The sequence below is a fragment of the Hakea prostrata genome, chromosome 6 (assembly GCF_041222555.1).
Source record: "Hakea prostrata isolate BN-2017 chromosome 6, UWA_Hpros_2, whole genome shotgun sequence".
Taxonomy (NCBI): Eukaryota; Viridiplantae; Streptophyta; class Magnoliopsida; order Proteales; family Proteaceae; genus Hakea; species Hakea prostrata.
This window is the reverse complement of record NC_142605.1, coordinates 21,566,074-21,582,872: the sequence shown is the minus strand read 5'-3', so window position 1 is coordinate 21,582,872 and position 16,799 is coordinate 21,566,074. Positions and strand designations below refer to the sequence as shown.

At 38.4% G+C, this 16,799-nt stretch overlaps 2 protein-coding genes and 1 pseudogene across 3 annotated transcripts; 2 read left to right on the top strand and 1 right to left on the bottom strand.

Annotated features, from left to right (window-relative positions):
• The first annotated feature begins 5,177 nt into the window (after positions 1–5,177).
• On the top strand, positions 5,178–7,158 carry LOC149012579 (Leucine-rich repeat (LRR) family protein). The gene has a single exon (XM_089159757.1). It carries the CDS (start codon positions 5,341–5,343, stop codon positions 7,156–7,158), a length of 1,818 nt encoding a protein of 605 aa, XP_089015883.1. The 5' UTR covers positions 5,178–5,340.
• A 398-nt stretch (positions 7,159–7,556) lies between these two features.
• LOC149012578 (high mobility group B protein 7-like) lies at positions 7,557–9,063 on the bottom strand. Its single transcript, XM_089159758.1, has 7 exons — positions 8,857–9,063; positions 8,506–8,588; positions 8,232–8,391; positions 8,095–8,152; positions 7,935–7,979; positions 7,769–7,840; positions 7,557–7,645 (listed from the first exon to the last, which is right to left on the bottom strand). Exons 1-7 carry the CDS (start codon positions 8,961–8,963, stop codon positions 7,565–7,567), a joined length of 606 nt encoding a protein of 201 aa, XP_089015884.1. The 5' UTR covers positions 8,964–9,063; the 3' UTR covers positions 7,557–7,564.
• A 2,410-nt stretch (positions 9,064–11,473) lies between these two features.
• Positions 11,474–14,083, top strand: LOC149012577 (pentatricopeptide repeat-containing protein At5g66520 pseudogene; annotated as a pseudogene). The gene is made up of 2 exons (XR_016174024.1): positions 11,474–13,460; positions 13,558–14,083. The product of XR_016174024.1 is annotated as a pentatricopeptide repeat-containing protein At5g66520 pseudogene (transcript).
• The last annotated feature ends 2,716 nt before the right edge of the window (positions 14,084–16,799 follow it).

Below are 16,799 nucleotides of genomic sequence, written 5' to 3'. Positions count from 1 at the left end.
TTTCCAGTTGCTCAAATCAAGAACGGTGGCCCGTGAATAAAAGCTTGTGGCTTTTTCCTTAATCAATCAGCCACAGCAAAAACAGTTACCCATCCTTCCATGTCAACAGTTCAAATTCCTAATCCTCCAAAAAACGCATGACCATTATCTGTTTTGAACACTTCTTTTTTAAGTATGTTGAAAGGACAACAGTCAAGAAAGAAAAGTTAATCCACCAGGAAATGAGAACTGATTGTGCACATCTCCTCTGATCAATTTTCTTATGTGTCTTGAATTCATTGTATCCCCTTCTTGTTTAGAACCTCAGAAGGAAAGTTTTTGAGATTTCTGATGATAGTAGAGAAAGCCCCATTGTTGATCTCGTCGAGGGTATGTGGGCAAAATCCTCATGGTCCCTTCTAATGAATTCAGTTCATTGGAGGATGACTTAGGGGTTGTATGGTGACATTTTTATTCTATTTCTTTGCTTTTAGGTTTCACTGTTTCTCAATGTTCCTTGGGTTGAAACCATTAATGGTTATAAGGAAAAACAATTGAAGTAAGAAAAAAACTTTTGAGTTTTAGGGTTCCAAAATTAGAGGCTGTCCTTTGATGTCGAAAAGATAAGGATGCCCTCCACTTTTTCAAGAGAATATCTTTTTTTTCTTCTTTTTTGAGTGTTGATTCTTTCAAAAATGAGGAAAAAATTACGAGAAATATGCCTGATTACACGGGTCGTGCTTGGGTCCTGCGCATTTATTAAGCCATACAATTTTGACGATAGGATCAAAATTTAGAATATAACAGACGAAATTTCGGCTTGATGGTCATGTGCATTAATTCAAGCTTTTTCACTGATTACACATTGTTTAAAAAGCTATATAAAAAATAAATGAAAAAAAAAAAAACACAAAAACAAAAACAAGAAACAAGAAAAAGAAGTAGTGTTCAACAACCCTTTACATGTTTTACCATTTCCCTTGAAGTACAAGTGAGGACTAGGGTTTTTGACCTATAATTCTAGGCAACAACTTGCAAGTTGCAACACCGTGGTTGTTGTTGGTGTCAAAAGATCTGCAAAATGGAACTTATGTGATGAAAATATTTTTAATTTTTTGTAAACAACTAAAATCCTTGTCGACATATTTCTCAGCTTGAATATGAAAGCTTAAGATTTCTTGCTGTTCGCCACCTCTCATTGTTTAGTCTCCTATATATTATTGATTCACATGATCGATACAGCTGATGTGATAGAAAGAGGACCACCACCGTGTATGTTGTTCTACTGTCTTTTCTTAGTCATGGCCTCTTAGGCTGTTGAAAAGCTCTCTTGCCTTACCAAAAAAAAAATTAAAAAGGAGAACTAGTGTTATCATTCTTCATGCATGTGATTGCTTAATGTGGTTAGGTTTTTGTTACATAAAATAAATAGCACTTTGGTAGTACCTACAAATCATAATGTGACTGGTTAGATTCAAACATAGAATCTATTATCTCCTTTTGGAATTGGAAACTTTTTTCAGTAGGGGTCGGACTATTACATATACCATCAGGGAGAGTCAAACTTATAATCTCTTTACTAAGAGTGATGGTTATTATCAATTAAGCAACTTTCCATTTAGGCTTTCAAATTGTTGTCTTGTCTTCTACTTTGATCTAATACGGTGTTTAATGTCTCAACATTTCAAGACATGAGATCAAGGATACATGGTATATATTCTAAACAATTAAATTTGAGAAAAAAAATACTAGACATGATCAAATAGTCATCTTCAACACCTCTTGCAATCGATGCTGACTAACCCAGGACCTTCCCATGGGAGGGCGGGTCTTTAACCACTTGACTAACCCATCATTGGCGACTTCCTTAGATTTACTATCTCTATATAGGAGACTGTTATCATTGTACAAGAAGCAAATCTACAAAACAAGAGTAATTCTATAATTAGGGTTTACATTTTCTTCTTTAAATGCAAAATACCACCAGATGTATACATGGGGGCAATATCAAGACCTTTATAGGCCTCAATATGTGAAATCTATATTCATTGTCACATAAATCTATGTGGGCAGAGTTAAAATTCAAATTTTTTAAATTTGAAGAGAGATTGAGAGAAATATTGATCATTATATGATCATGTCTGTCTTATTATGTCTTCTATATCCATTCTATCCATTGAAATAGAATCCCACGGTCAGGATTCTAAATTCACACATCATCAAATGATTGGGATAAGAATCTTCCACGTGGGCCAATGGGCTTTCTTTCTTCCTTGATTGACGCAAGCCTTGTCCATCAATCAGGAAACAGAGAACTTCAATCATGCCACTGAAAGAGAGAAAAATCCACCAATCTTAACCAAACCCAATTGTCCCATTTTGAATTTGTTCACTCTTCCAGCCTTGCAGTCAAGGAAATCATGACCGTTGATGTTGGAAAAAAATAATAATTCAAATGATGATGCCCCACATGGGCCCACAAAATCCTTCACTCTTTATCTTCTACAGTTGCATGCCTCTTCTCTTCCCTATTTGGAAACTTTCATCTCAGTTAATGACAAAAATATTATCTTAAGTGAGTGATTAGTGGAAGGGTGATTATATGGGTGCTTCACCTTTGATAGTTTATCTATGTGGACCGTTTGATTGGTATTGTGATTCATCATTAAGCCTACTACACCTAACAAATGATTGTGTCCATGGAATTGGATGGCTAGGCTTCATTGAATCAGATGGTCAGATGTTCATCATTGGAATAATTGTTTTAAGGTCATGCTTCATAAAAGATGTCCGAGCCATTCATTGAAGGGTTTATGGTTTGTAGATTTTGAGTTGTAAAGTATTTGATCAACATTGTTTTGATTCATTGAATGCTCTAAGTAGAGGGTTTTATTTTATTTTATTTTATTTTTTTTTTTATTTTTTGTTGCCAACCCCGGTTTTCAAGGCTTTGCTCTGACTAATCCGGTGTAATATTAGTTGCTTTTTTTTTTTGTGGGTAAAACCTGTGTGTTTTTTTTAAGTAGAAAATATCTATCCTCACCAAGAGTAAAACAGTCATTTCTGCGATAGAGATGATAGAGGATAACACTACCCAGATGTTGTCGATCCTTCTATTACACAATCAGGATGAAAGCCCACCTCAGAAACACAGACAAGAGAATTCCGGTCTCTTAAATATATGATGGTAGGGTCCATAAACTCAAGGGATGGGAGAGGGGGAAGGTGTGAGGGCCAGTCCTTCGAACCAAAAGCTCCTTGATCTTATTGCCAATAATGTGCTAAAAACACATCCACATGTGTTTCTATCATATAAATACAAATGTGTCCAACTAATTTCTACCCAAAAAAAAAAGACTTGTCCATGTTGATGCTCTTGCATAGTTTCTTGTTGATCTCGCATTGATCTAGAGACTATACCAACTAAGCAACAATACCTTTGATGTTATTTGGTTATAAAATTTTCTCTTTTAATTCAGTCTCCAATATGAATCCAATGTATTACTTATTTCTAATGAGAAAATAAGCCCTTTTTTTTTTTGTATCTAAGGTTTATCCAGGACCAGCTTGCGCGCACCTCAATTACATCCTCACGGGGGAGCTTTGTCGTCTGCAATGGTTGAACCCATGACTTCTCCACTGAGAAATATGAATCTTACCACTCTACCAACCATACATTAACGGAAAATAAACTTTTCATTACTAAAAACATATAGAGAGGTCAATAGGGGCTACATTGTGCCACTTTATAGTTCTAGGGTGATTCAGAACATTCACAGCGTGAGCAAACCACCTCCACTAGACTTTTAAAGGGGTAAATCGTACATAAAGTAGTCCTATCCATTCTTTTTTTGGGGTAACCCTACTCCTACCCATTCTAACCAAGTATAAAAAAAATAATGTTCAATGGCCATGTAACATGTCTTGGTTTAGGTAAAAGATCAAGAATGGCTTGTTGCTTGCTAGAGATTTGTAAATCACTAAGTTAATTCTATATTTGAACTGCAAGAGTGTGATTAATCCTAACAATGGTAGTAGCCACTCTTTGGATTGGACTGAAATTCTAATACTTAAGAACTCCTTTAATTTAGTTTTTTTTTAGATTTGTTAGTAGAGATTGTAATATTTATGCAGATTAAATAGTCCGTAGGGCCAAAACTTTTAACTTATTTAGGGTTTGGTGGAACTGTCCACCCTTGTTTTTGTTGGACCATTAATTTGTTGTCTCCCGGGTTGTTTCCTTCGACAGTCCAATATGAATTTTCTTTTAGACGAAAAAAAAGGTAAAAAATGAAGGACCACTTATTCCTAGTTACTTCCAATCAATACTGTAAAATATTCATCTCAATGGGCTGAAGGATTACAATTTCGTTTGATCAAATATTTCTCCAACCTACTCCATGATACATCTTATTGTATTGAAAATAGTGGATTAAGAAGTTATAAACTGTAACCTTCTTTGAATAATTTTTTTTCTTATTTTAGAAGTTTTGAATTGGGATTGAAAAAATTGATACTACTTAGCATTATTTTATTTTATTTTATTTTTCATTTTTAAGTTGCTTATTATTCAAGTAGACCTGCAATAACTTGAAAATATATTGAAAACTTTTTCATCCCCACTCTGTCTGTCCTCTTTTTAGGGCTGTAAAGCTCTACCTTTAAATATAAAAGGATTAGGTTTTAAGAAAAGGTGTATGACAGGCAAGAAATTTCCAAAATGAAGGGATGAGATTCTTACACAAACCTTTTGGAGAGAGTTATAATAATAGTCCTTCACCATAGAAAACTGATGGTACACCATCAATCCAAACCATCAATGTGTATTAGAAACCCAAATCAGATGGAGATTCTATATTGATGGTCTATGATCAATAACAACACCAACAACCATACTACACAGTGACAATTTAGTTTCTCTAGTTTAAAATGCAGAGGAGAATGGGAATGATAGGAACCTGTGACTCTAAAAAGTAATAGCAGGAATTTAAAGGTCATGAATTTTGAATCTTAGACGCTCTAAACCTCTGTAACGTTCAAAAACAAATTAGAACCCTCGTGATTCATCAAACGGTCACAAAAACCCATGTGAGTAAATTAAAATCTGGATAACGTAAATTTCAATATTTTTTAAATTAAAATTGGGAGAGAGAGAGAGAGCTGTTTCTTATCTTTGATATATAAATAGGGAGCTCTGTACCTCTTTCTCACTGTGTTTCCATCATCATACCTTCCACCCTAAGCGAAGGAACAAACATAGAAGTTCCCTTTTACAGCTTTCCAACTTCCAGTAGAGTTCTCAACTGCCAGAACCCATTAACAGGTTAGAGATCCCGTATATTTTTCAGCAGTTTTCTCAAGATGGACCATAACCCACTTCCAAAAATGCTGAATCTGATATGGGTTTTCAAGCTTGCCTTCATTTTTCAATCCTCTGTTCTATTTCCAGAAACCCTGACTCAGACGGTTGCACAAACCCCAGTTTGTTCAGAGACAGACAGAGGTGAGCTTCTCGCATTCAAAGGCAAGATTTTGAAGGACACAACAGATATTCTCTCTTCGTGGATTGGTAAAGATTGCTGTGGAGGAGATTGGGAGGGCATTCAGTGTAATCCTTCAGGGAGGGTGATTGGCTTGGTGCTGCAGGGACCTGCTGACAGAGAACCTGGTATCTATATGAAGGGCACATTGTCTCCTTCTCTTGGTAATCTTCAGTTCTTGGAGACATTGGTGATAAGTGGGATGAAACAGATTCAGGGTCCCATTCCAGAGAGCATCTCAAAGTTAACCCACCTCACCCAACTTGTTCTTGAAGGTAACAGCCTTGAAGGTTCCATTCTTCCAAGTCTTGGGCAACTGCCTTCTCTGAAGACACTCTCTCTGAGTGGAAACCATTTGAGAGGACTGATTCCTCCAAGCCTCGGGAACCTCAGAAACCTCATCCAGGTGAATTTTGGTAAGAATTTCCTGACAGGCCCAATCCCACCGACCCTCAGAAACATCAACAGTTTGATGAACCTGGATCTTAGCTACAACCTTCTGTCTGGCCAAATTCCTGATTTTTTCGGACAGTTTCATAATCTGACCTCTATAGACCTTTCAAATAACAAATTCTCGGGCCAGATACCCAATTCCCTTTGCACCTTGCCCAGTCTCATGGATATTTCTCTGAGCCATAACCTGCTCACAGGAAGAATCCCAGATCAAATTGGGAACATTAAATCTCTTAACACCCTTTCTCTGAGCGATAATCAGCTCACTGGTCAAATTCCACCGTCAGCTTCTAGGCTACAAAAACTTTGGCAACTCAACCTGTCAAGAAATGGGCTTTCAGATCCTTTACCAAGAATTCTTCCAAATGGCATTCCATCTCTACTGTCAATAGACTTGTCCTACAACAAATTCCACTTGACAAATGTTCCTGACTGGATTAGAAATAAACCCCTCACAGAGGTGCACCTTGCTGGCTGTAACCTTAAAGGCCTCTTACCAAACTTCCAAATGCCAGATTCTTTGGCATCAGTAGACCTCTCTGATAATTTCTTCACAGGTGGGATTTCAAAGTTCTTCACAAACATGTCAAGCCTGCAGAAAATCAAGCTTTCAAACAACCGGCTGAAGTATGATGTTTCAGAGATTCCATTAACAGAAGGGCTTTCCACCCTTGACATCAGCTCAAATCAGTTTTATGGATCACTACCAAGGCTATTGCAGAACAAGTCAAGCAGCTTTGTAGAGTTCATCGACATTTCCAGAAATCAAATTACAGGTGAGATTCCCGAGTTCAGCGAAGGTTCAACTTTGAAAGTGCTTAATTTGTCAAGCAACAGGATCACAGGCATATTTCCAAGTTCAATATCAAACCTCCTTGAACTTGAGAGATTGGATATTTCAAGAAACCAGATACAGGGCACCATCCCAACAAGTTTAGGGAGCCTACTGAAATTGCAATGGCTGGACTTGTCTTTCAATGCACTGACAGGCAAAATACCAGATAGCTTGCTTGGCCTAAAAAGCATCAGGCATGTAAACTTCAGGATAAACAGGCTGTGCGGAGAGATTCCCCAAGGAAGACCCTTCAACATATTCCCTGTGGCTGCTTATGCCCATAATCAATGCTTATGTGGCAAGCCTTTGCCCCCTTGTAGAACAAAGAATTTAGGTGTAGAGGGTCAGTAAATGCTGACCCTGCTACCAGTGGCAGGCAACATTGCTGCCTTGTGCGTTGCTAGCAACTTCAGAGGAGAGGAGGAATTGTTTCTACTTAGAAACAATACAAACACATTCTTTTCTTTTCTTTTATTCAACTTGCATCTTAATGTCATTAGTTTGAAATGGAACATATTGGAAATTAATTTAGTTTCTATTTGAACTCAGTACAGTTTCAAATCTAAGTTGCTGATTCAGACAATTGACTTTCAGTTTTATATGGTAGAGGACACATGGATTCTTTCACAATTCATGAACTGTTGAAACTTGGAAGTCTAATCAACAAAACACAGCTCACTACTCCAAACCTACATTAGCATTTACAAAGGACAGCGAAGCCTATCCATATGGTGCCCAGGATTATGCTCAAAATCTTCTACTCTTCTTGCTCTGAACCTGCATCCCCCTGTTCCTCTTGCACCTCTTCCTCTTGCTCCTCCTCTTGCTTCTCTTCTTCCTGTAACAGGCAATCAAATAAACAAGACGCCAAAGAAACATACAAAATCTTTTGCTCAATAAAATTCCAAAACTAGTTGAAACAGTGATAACAGAACAAAACAGAACCAACAAGGAAAATTACCTTGAAGGTTTCCTTAGTCTTTTCATAATCTTCCTTGAGCTCTTGTGCCCTATCAATGTAAGGCTTCTTCTCCTGAAGAAGCAATGAACCATGAAAACGTTAAGAATTCAGGCAAAACAACAGAAAGAAATATAGCACATAAAGGAGGATATGATTATTTACTCACATCATCAGTCATAGATTTCCATTTAGCTCCACCTTCTTTTGCAACCTTTGTTATTTGAGTTTACAACAAATGTCAGTAAGTTAAAAGCAGAAATCCACAAAACAAACACATAAACAAGGAAACGAACATTTGAATTAAGTAATAAATAGATAAATCTTACCAATTTAACGTCATTTCCATTTGGGTTCTCTTCCTTGAATGATTTTCTAAAGTCATCCCTGTAACCAAACTATACTGTTAAAAGCCATCAAAATCAATAGGACAGAGACAGTGACAGGGAAAAGGATAGAGACATACAAAAAAACGAAGAAGGCAGTACGAGGGCGCTTAGGAGCATTTGGGTCTTTTACTTTCTTCCCAGATTTGTTCTTCTTTCCCTTTGATTCAGACGACACAGATTTCCTCTTCTTTTCTGCTGGCTTCTTCACTTCTGTAGCTTTTTCTATGACATGCGCCTCTGAAGGAAACGAGAAAGCCAATCAGAATAAGATCAAATTGTAGAAAAATGTTAGCAAATACACCAACCCATCGATAGACAGAGCAAACATATAATAGGCAAACATAGACATGCCTAACTTCATCTTGATTCTTGACTCAATGCTACAATCGTGCATGTCAATAAGCACCACCGGAACATCTTTGTTACACTCCTCACTGCAAATCACAAAAAGGCAATGAATTTCAAAGTGTCACAAAGTAGAAAAAGGATACCCAGAGTACCCACTAACCGCAAGCGATTCTGAAGGAACAAAACCAATGATACTAGAGCTGAAGCTTTAAAGCTTCAGAAAATGGTAATGACAAACCTATGTTCACCCCCCTCCCCCGGGGGAAAACCTCAATAACCGATGGGAACCCTAAAATGATTATTGAGCAAAACCCATTTGAAGCCGCAAAGGATCTGAAGAAAAATGTAAAATACCATCTGGTGAAAGCGCTTCCATCCTTGGCACGCTTCATCACATTTGCGTCGACTTCGACCCTCTTTCCTCCTTTAGAAGGGATTGATTTCGTTGTGGAACCAGCCATTTCCTCTCTTTGACAAACACAGATAGATGGACGAAGGGGTTGAGAGGAACACAGACAAGAGAGACCGTATTTCAAACACAAAACACAGGCGACCAATTAAGAAGGAGAGAAAAGAAGAAAATTAAGCTTCGTGTTTAGCGCCAAATGCCAAATATGAATAGCGCGAAATATTCGAATTCCTTTGTCACGGATCAATGACTTGGAGCGTTAATAGCCGTAGTTTTCAATTGCTTGAACGATGCAGATCTTGTTGATTTCGTTGGTCTTGTTTGGCTTTCCCGCTAAAAGTTTTGGTTTTGGCGCCAGAGCTCTCCACTCATGACGATTGACGACTGGGTTGACCGGGCTAGGACCGGTTCTTGAAATATTTTTTGTATGTAAGATTGAATATTTATGCCTTAATATGGTTTCGACCTTATTCTCTCTCGATTTTTCCAATTTTCAAGAACTATATATAGCATCGTAGGTTCAACAACAAATATATCAGTCATTTCTATCTTACAGCAATTCTAATGTATTTGCACTGCAACATATGCCGGATAATTTGTGTGGGATGAGCAGAAACTGCGTGATATGAGTTTCTTTAATAGTAATATGTACGAGTTGCCTGGGGAGACTCATGTTCATCAATTAACCCCGAGGATGGGTTGCTTGAACAATAACCTACAAGGGAGAGACCCATGCCGGGAGACTTATGTTCGAATATGGATAAAATCTGATCCAACTCTCTGTTGGCTACGGGATTTGGTTCTAAACTACTTTCAAAATCAAAAGAAAATTTAAAAAATTCCTAAGAACAAGATCTATAAATAAAAAACATTTACAAACTCAAATCAAATCGAAAACCTAACGAATCATTAGTATGTCTTCTCCGAAATTTATCTAGAAAGAAAAGGTAGAATAGAATGATTGTGAGATTACTCCAGAGCAATAACTAAGATAGAGTTTAGGTCTCTTTTTTATTAGAAATCTCTCCACAAGGATCCATTAATGGCGAAGAATCCAAAGGAGATAACTAGAAGGAGAAGAACATACTAAACTTAGAAAAACTCAGTGGGTGAACAGAAGGCTCTCCATATGATTTCTGCAATATTTTCCCTCATTGCCACAAACTCTCTAATGTTCTCTGACGGCTTAGGAGTGAAATAACACGTTTTAGGTCGAATAAATCATTAAATAGGGGTCTGAAACGCGAAAAATTCCAAAACAACTATTTTCACTTGCATGCACTAATATGTGTCGTCCGGGGAGACCCATACCCAATCAACCTTGACCCCTGAAATTTCTCCAAGAGCAATTTCGATGGTGGTTTGTCCTTTGGCTCTTTTTCAACACTAACCCACACTTGGGGGGGGGTCTTAACTGATCTCTAGGACCTTCCAAATGTACTATCAATAAGTGTTCGAGTAAGATCTTCTTCCAAACTTCCATGAAACTCCCGCTTCAGTAACATCACCATCCACCTTCATTAATTTAGGTTCAAATCCAATGGTCTCTAATTCTCGGACCTACAATATGAATTTTTGGATTAAGATCATAAGGGATTTCATAGTAGATGATGAGATGTTATTTTAGTTTCTTAAAATTATTGTATCAAGTTATCAACTTTATCCTAGTCACAATTACGCTCAATGGTTGTCTTTGATGCATGGGGTGACCAACAAGTTAGCCCTGATAAGCACATGATGATACAAGAATCCAAACAAGTTCTAGGTAGTATAAAAAATAGATGGTTATAAGTCCCAAACATGTTCAAGTTATTAAAAAATGGATGGTGAAGTTCAATTTTTGCTAAATCAGAATGTTTCGATGGTCATTCTAAGTCCCCAATACATTCAAATGATCATAAGAGTGTTTTTTTTGGGTGGGTGGGGGGGGGGGTAATAGGTAATTTTATTTACATGGAGCCAAGGACATGGCTTAGCTAAGCTCTAATAAGTAATAACCACTCAGAGGAAGTAGGCCATTTTGTTGGGTTCTCAACTGAGAATGTCTTCCTAGCTAAGAAGCCCACTATAACATTAGACTTCCTAGGAATGTAGTAGGCTTTAAAGCCTAAAAACTTAGAGGCTAGAATGCCAAAGTCGTGCACAATTGGAAGGATTTGAAAGGAGAGGGGGGGGGGGTAGGGGGAGGATTAGAATTGTTTTGTATATATTTTATCAGTTGCATACAATCAGATTCAAATGCAAATCCCTTGGCCAAAGCATGAAGGAGACTTTTAGATTCCTACCAAAAAAAAAAAGAGAGGAGACCTTTAGATTTGTTATAAGTAGATAGCGTTTGTAGGATTGTATTGTACTCTTCATATTCTTCCTAGTAAAATCATTAGGTAGCCTAGTCATTCTTTATTTCGCTTAACTATTGTTAAGTATTCTTGGAGACCACTCCATGCGTACCACGATTTACTTGCTCAGGAGGAGCTTTATATTAATACCATCGAGTGGGTGCACGAACCCAAGACCTCCCCTAGGAAAGTTGGGTCTTTTAACCCCTTTAACATACCACCTTTGGTGACATTCTCGAAAGTTATTCATCCTAAATTCGAAGACGAGCTGCTCAGGAATGTTTGAAAAGACTGCCTAAGGATCTATTGAAAAGAACTGCCTGAAAGAAGGAAAAAAATCCAACCTCTAGCTTTCTCATCTCAGGAATGTTTTCGGGTAATCTTGCAAGAAAACTGGGACAACTCTACCACCCAAACCTTGCTCAATCTCTAACTGCTTTCTCCAACATTACCGAACTAAAACGAGTTCATGCCCACATCATAATCGTTGGCCTTGCACACGACATCTTCTCCAATATCAGACTCGTAGCTTTCGCTGCCATTTCTGAATTTGGTGATCTCAATTACGCTAGAACGCTCTTTGACCATGTCGAACACCCTACCCTTTTCATGTACAATTCCATGATAAGAGGCTACTCTCAAAGCACCCAACCCCTCAAAGCAGTCCAGCTCTATACTCGCATGCTCCATGCTCACATCTCTCCTGACAAATTCACATTCCCTTTCTTGTTCCGGTCTTGTTCGATCTCATCCTTGCTTGTTCCTGGGCAACAATTACATGCCCACGCTTCAAAATTTGGAATCGGGTCTGATGTATTTGTTCTAAATAACATGATCAGCATGTATTGTAGTTGTGGGGAGCTGAGTAATGCCTGGCAATTATTTGAAGAAAACCGTACTATAGTTGATGTTGTTTCTTGGACTACTTTGGTTACTGGGTATTCAAATTCCGGTCATATTGATGTGGCACGTCAGTTTTTTGATAGTATGCCATTCAGAAACTCGGTTTCATGGAATGCAATGATAGCTGGGTATGCGCAGAGGGGTATGATTGATGAAGCCCGGAGAACGTTTGATGATATGCCTGAACGAAATGTTGCCTCATGGAGCACAATGATTTCTGGGTATTCACAATGTGGGATGTGCGATGAGGCTTTGAAGCTTTTCGGAGAGATGGTTGGACATGGGATCAGGCCAAATGAGCCAGCACTCGTGAGTGCAGTATCGGCCTGTGCACAACTTAGAGCGTTGGAACACGGCGTATGGTTAACTGACTATATAGAAGAACAAAGGTTTGAGGTTAGTGTTACCTTAGGCACAGCACTATTGGACATGTATGGCAAGTGTGGAAGTGTTGAAAAAGCTCTCCAAGTTTTCAATAAGATGCCAGAGAAGAATGTTCTTTCATGGAACTCCATGATTGCTGGTTTAGCATTGAATGGATTTGGAAAGCAGGCACTGACACTTTTCTGGAAGATGCAGATGGTGGGTCATGCTCCAAATGATATAACCTTCATCAATGTCCTTAGTGGATGTAGCCACTGTGGATTGGTTGATGAGGGCCGACGAATTTTTCATTTCATGACTCAAGAATATGCAATTGAACCTCAACTAGAACACTATGGTTGCATGGTTGACCTATTTGGAAGGGCTGGCCTCATTAAGGAAGCTTTGGATTTTGTGAATGACATGCCACTTCCACCACATCCTGCCTTATGGGGTGCCCTTGTTGGTGCTTGTAGGATCCATGGAAATGTTGAGCTAGGTGAAGAATTGGGGAAACATCTTATCGAATTGGAGCCACACCATAGTGGTAGATATGCTCTATTGTCTAACATATTTGCAGTGGCAAAAAGGTGGGATGATGTAGCAGTTGTTAGAAAACTGTTTAAAGAAAGAGGGGTTCTTAAGAACCCAGGGAACAGTTTAGTGGAAACAAGGCCACATGTTGCAACAAACTAGGCAAATATTTTATATCTGCACTGATAAATCTCATGGAACATACTGAGGTATGAGGAGTAAACGAATCAGAACTAGAGGACAGGACGAAGGCTTAGACATCAGAAGCATACAGAGACAGAAAAGCCAACTATTGGCTCATCGCAAAGACCTTTGCATGAAAGAATGAATGATAATGTGCAATTATACTGTCATATTTCATTCTTATGCATAGCGAAAACATCTAATGAAATCCTTGGAAAAGCTAAGAGGTATGTTAAAATTACTTGATCCATTTCAGATTCTCAACAGGAGATTCTTGATAGAAATTGCTTAGTAGTGGGTCTCAGTTTCATTTTAATGTATCAGATCTCCGGCTATAATGATAGGAGTGCTTCATTCCCTCCTTTCTCTGTTCATGCAATTATTTCTGCTCGAAGAACTCCTACTTCATGATTCAGTGTACTTCCAGCGCTGAAGCACAACTGTTCTTTTTATGTCAAATAGAAAGTTGCCTTCATGAGAAGTTCATTTGCAGAGTCATGCTTACTCAATCCTCAGAATGTAAACAATCTTAAATCCAAATGAAGATCTTTCAGTATCTAGCTATGGATTCATTCACCAATTTGACAGGGGAACACCAATTTCAGCTTTGGAGGAAAAAGGGGGCTCTGGGTGTTGGTAGCCTCTAAGTCCACTCTACCCTCTGCAGGCTTCTGTGCCAACAGATTACAACTTCAAGGACTCGTATGGCACTAGACCTATTTTTTCTGGTGCTCTGATGGAGTACCCTGTCAAACCATTCTAGCATTTTCATAATTATTTCCTTTGACTGTATGTTTTGTCACTAATTTTATTTTGGATTCTATTAGCATCCCTCTTTGATTACTGATGAAGACTTCTTGAATTTCTCTTGCTATGTCAAAAATCATGGCGGTTTGCAAATAAATATGATCATATATTTCAGCTCAAAATGTTCAGCCTCAAATTTCAGGAAGCTAGAATGAACATGGCTTACTGATGGTGTACTTCCTCTTTGGCTTTGTAATTATCCTGAAACTAGATGGGTTCATGAAACTCTTTATCAGCCCAAATCCGGTGGGTCCGCTTAAACCCACCTTGAAGGCTTGAACCCAGCCTGAATTTTAAACCGAAAGGGCTGGTCTGCATTATGCATTAACTGGTGTCAGCCTTGTTAGGTAGGGTCCGAGTTTTAGTCCTTGAACCAGCTCAGTCGATAACCCACAAACCCTAAAGACCTAAAATGGGTCATCGCAAATAAATAGTTTTTTCAAGTGAAAACATATGGATTTATGAGCATACTCATAGATGAGGATATCCACCAAGGTTTTGCTGGAGCCGCCACCTTGAAATCTTCAATATACAGGTAAACTATTTAATAAGACTTAAAACTGAACACTTCCAAACTCAAATTCTTATATTAGATGTATATTTTGAACCGCATCAACACTAAAGATAAAAATCTTTATCAAGATCAGGGTGAATCAAGGCCAACCGATCCTACTCTCCTTATCAAAGTATATTAGGATGGTTCGGACCTGGAAAAACCCTAGCAAAGTAAAAGATGACTCTTAAGGCCAGGCAGGGTAACCATAGATCCCCATGATAGGCTTCGAGCCCATCCCTTGTCAAATTACATATTGAGAAGCTTGCTCTCTCACAATTTCATGGTGGTTCCTGAGTGCGCTTCAGAGGCAGAGAGATCATGGTAATGCATGGACAAATGGGCACTTTCCTCAGGAAAAAAACCAGCAAGGCTCTCTCATAAAATGAAAATCAACGTGAGCACCTTCACAAGGCTATCTAAATTGCTGTTTCACCAAAAAGATTTAAAAATTTCACTTTAACAAGCAAAGAAAGAGTCTTCTACAATAAAATGGTTTCAAAATTTGTCAACGCGTAAGACCATCCATCTAGCTCCCTGAACCAAAAAGTCCTAACACAAAATCCTCGGTCAGAAATTTAATTCAACACTTGATAACAAATGACAATAATTTAATGAGCTAAAAAGCAACATTGCAAGCTAGAGATGCATGACAATGCAGTATGGTTTTTCATGCCTCAGAAACGGGGTACTCGAACACGACATCTTTCCCTGCAAGCTTCCGGTAAACTCCTGCAAATGTCTCGACCTTGTACTCGGTAGCATTCCGCTCCTTCGAGTCCAGGAAAATCTGCAATATTTAGAGATCAACATGTTAGTATTAAGCATGAAACAATGCTCTGAAAATAAAGCATGAAACAATGCCCACTGAATTCACAAATTGGTGGAAAATGTTCTGGAAACTCCCTATTCACCCTAAACTTAAAACCTTCTTTTGGCGTCTACTGAATGCAGGGTACCAGTTAGAGCTACAATTTCGCAATGGACTGAAATACACGATCTTTGTGAACTGTGCGGCGATAAGACAGAGACTCTCTGGCATATTTTCATCTCATGTGAATGGACAAAGAGAAACTGGGCAGCAGGACCGCTTGGATTACGAACGGAACATCTAACCCAAAGATCCATCCTTCATCTGTGCAATGACTTCTTAACCGGTTTCCAACAAGACCTGCATAAAAAAATTTGGTTCTTCTCTGCTTTTGTGACTACATGCTACTTCATATGGAGAGAAAGAAACAAAGCAACAATGGAAAAAATAAAACCCTAACCCTCTAAGGATAATTGGAAAATACAAAGAAATGGCTCCTTGAAATGAAGGTTTCACCCAACAGGGAGAGCCAACTAGAAAACATAGTACACACTCACCCTACTATTTGTACAATACCATATACTAACTCTCTTATCTTGCTCTGTGCAGGGGTATATAACAAACAACTAGACATAGCAGGATGGAGTATGGGACTTATGGAACAAGGCAAAATTCTGATTGCAAAGTCGGGATACTTGAAAAAGAGCAACTCGTTGGAAGCAATAGTAAGGGCAATAAAGGAAGGCATGAAGTACACAACGGAAGTCCAGGAAGTATGGGTGAATGAGGAAGAGGCAACTCCATTATTCTACACCCCCCCCCCCCCAAAAAAAAAAAAAACAATGGCCCATCAACCTTGTGCATCATTTGGTGGACATCAAGTCCAAACTAGTTAATGCATTGTTTTGTAATTATAAGTCCCCAACCCTCCTCAACTCACTAAATATTTTGACTAGTAGAACTCCTAGTATCAATGGATTGAACAGTAGAAAAGAAATGTGCATCGTACAAATTGAGGAATTATGTTTTTTAATTAATCAGTAATGAAATGCTTTTCTTTTTCCGATCAAAAAAAAAAAAAATGTTAGTATTAAGCCAATGGTGGAAAAACTATAATACTGAACTCATGGCCAAAAATCACTAAGCCGTTTCAACAGCTACTTCACTATACTAAAACCAACACTAGAAATTCCCACCCCCAAAACTCAATCCCCCCCCCCCCGGGGGAAGAGGAAGGAGAAAAAAGGAAGGGCAGGGGGGGGGGGAGAAAAAAGAATAAAAGAGGTACGAGAGAACACTAGGATAGCTTATACCTTCAGGACCCATCAACGCGATATCTAACTCGCTTCCCAACAATCTCCGAAGGGTAAACAATATCCTCGAGCATGGCCTCAT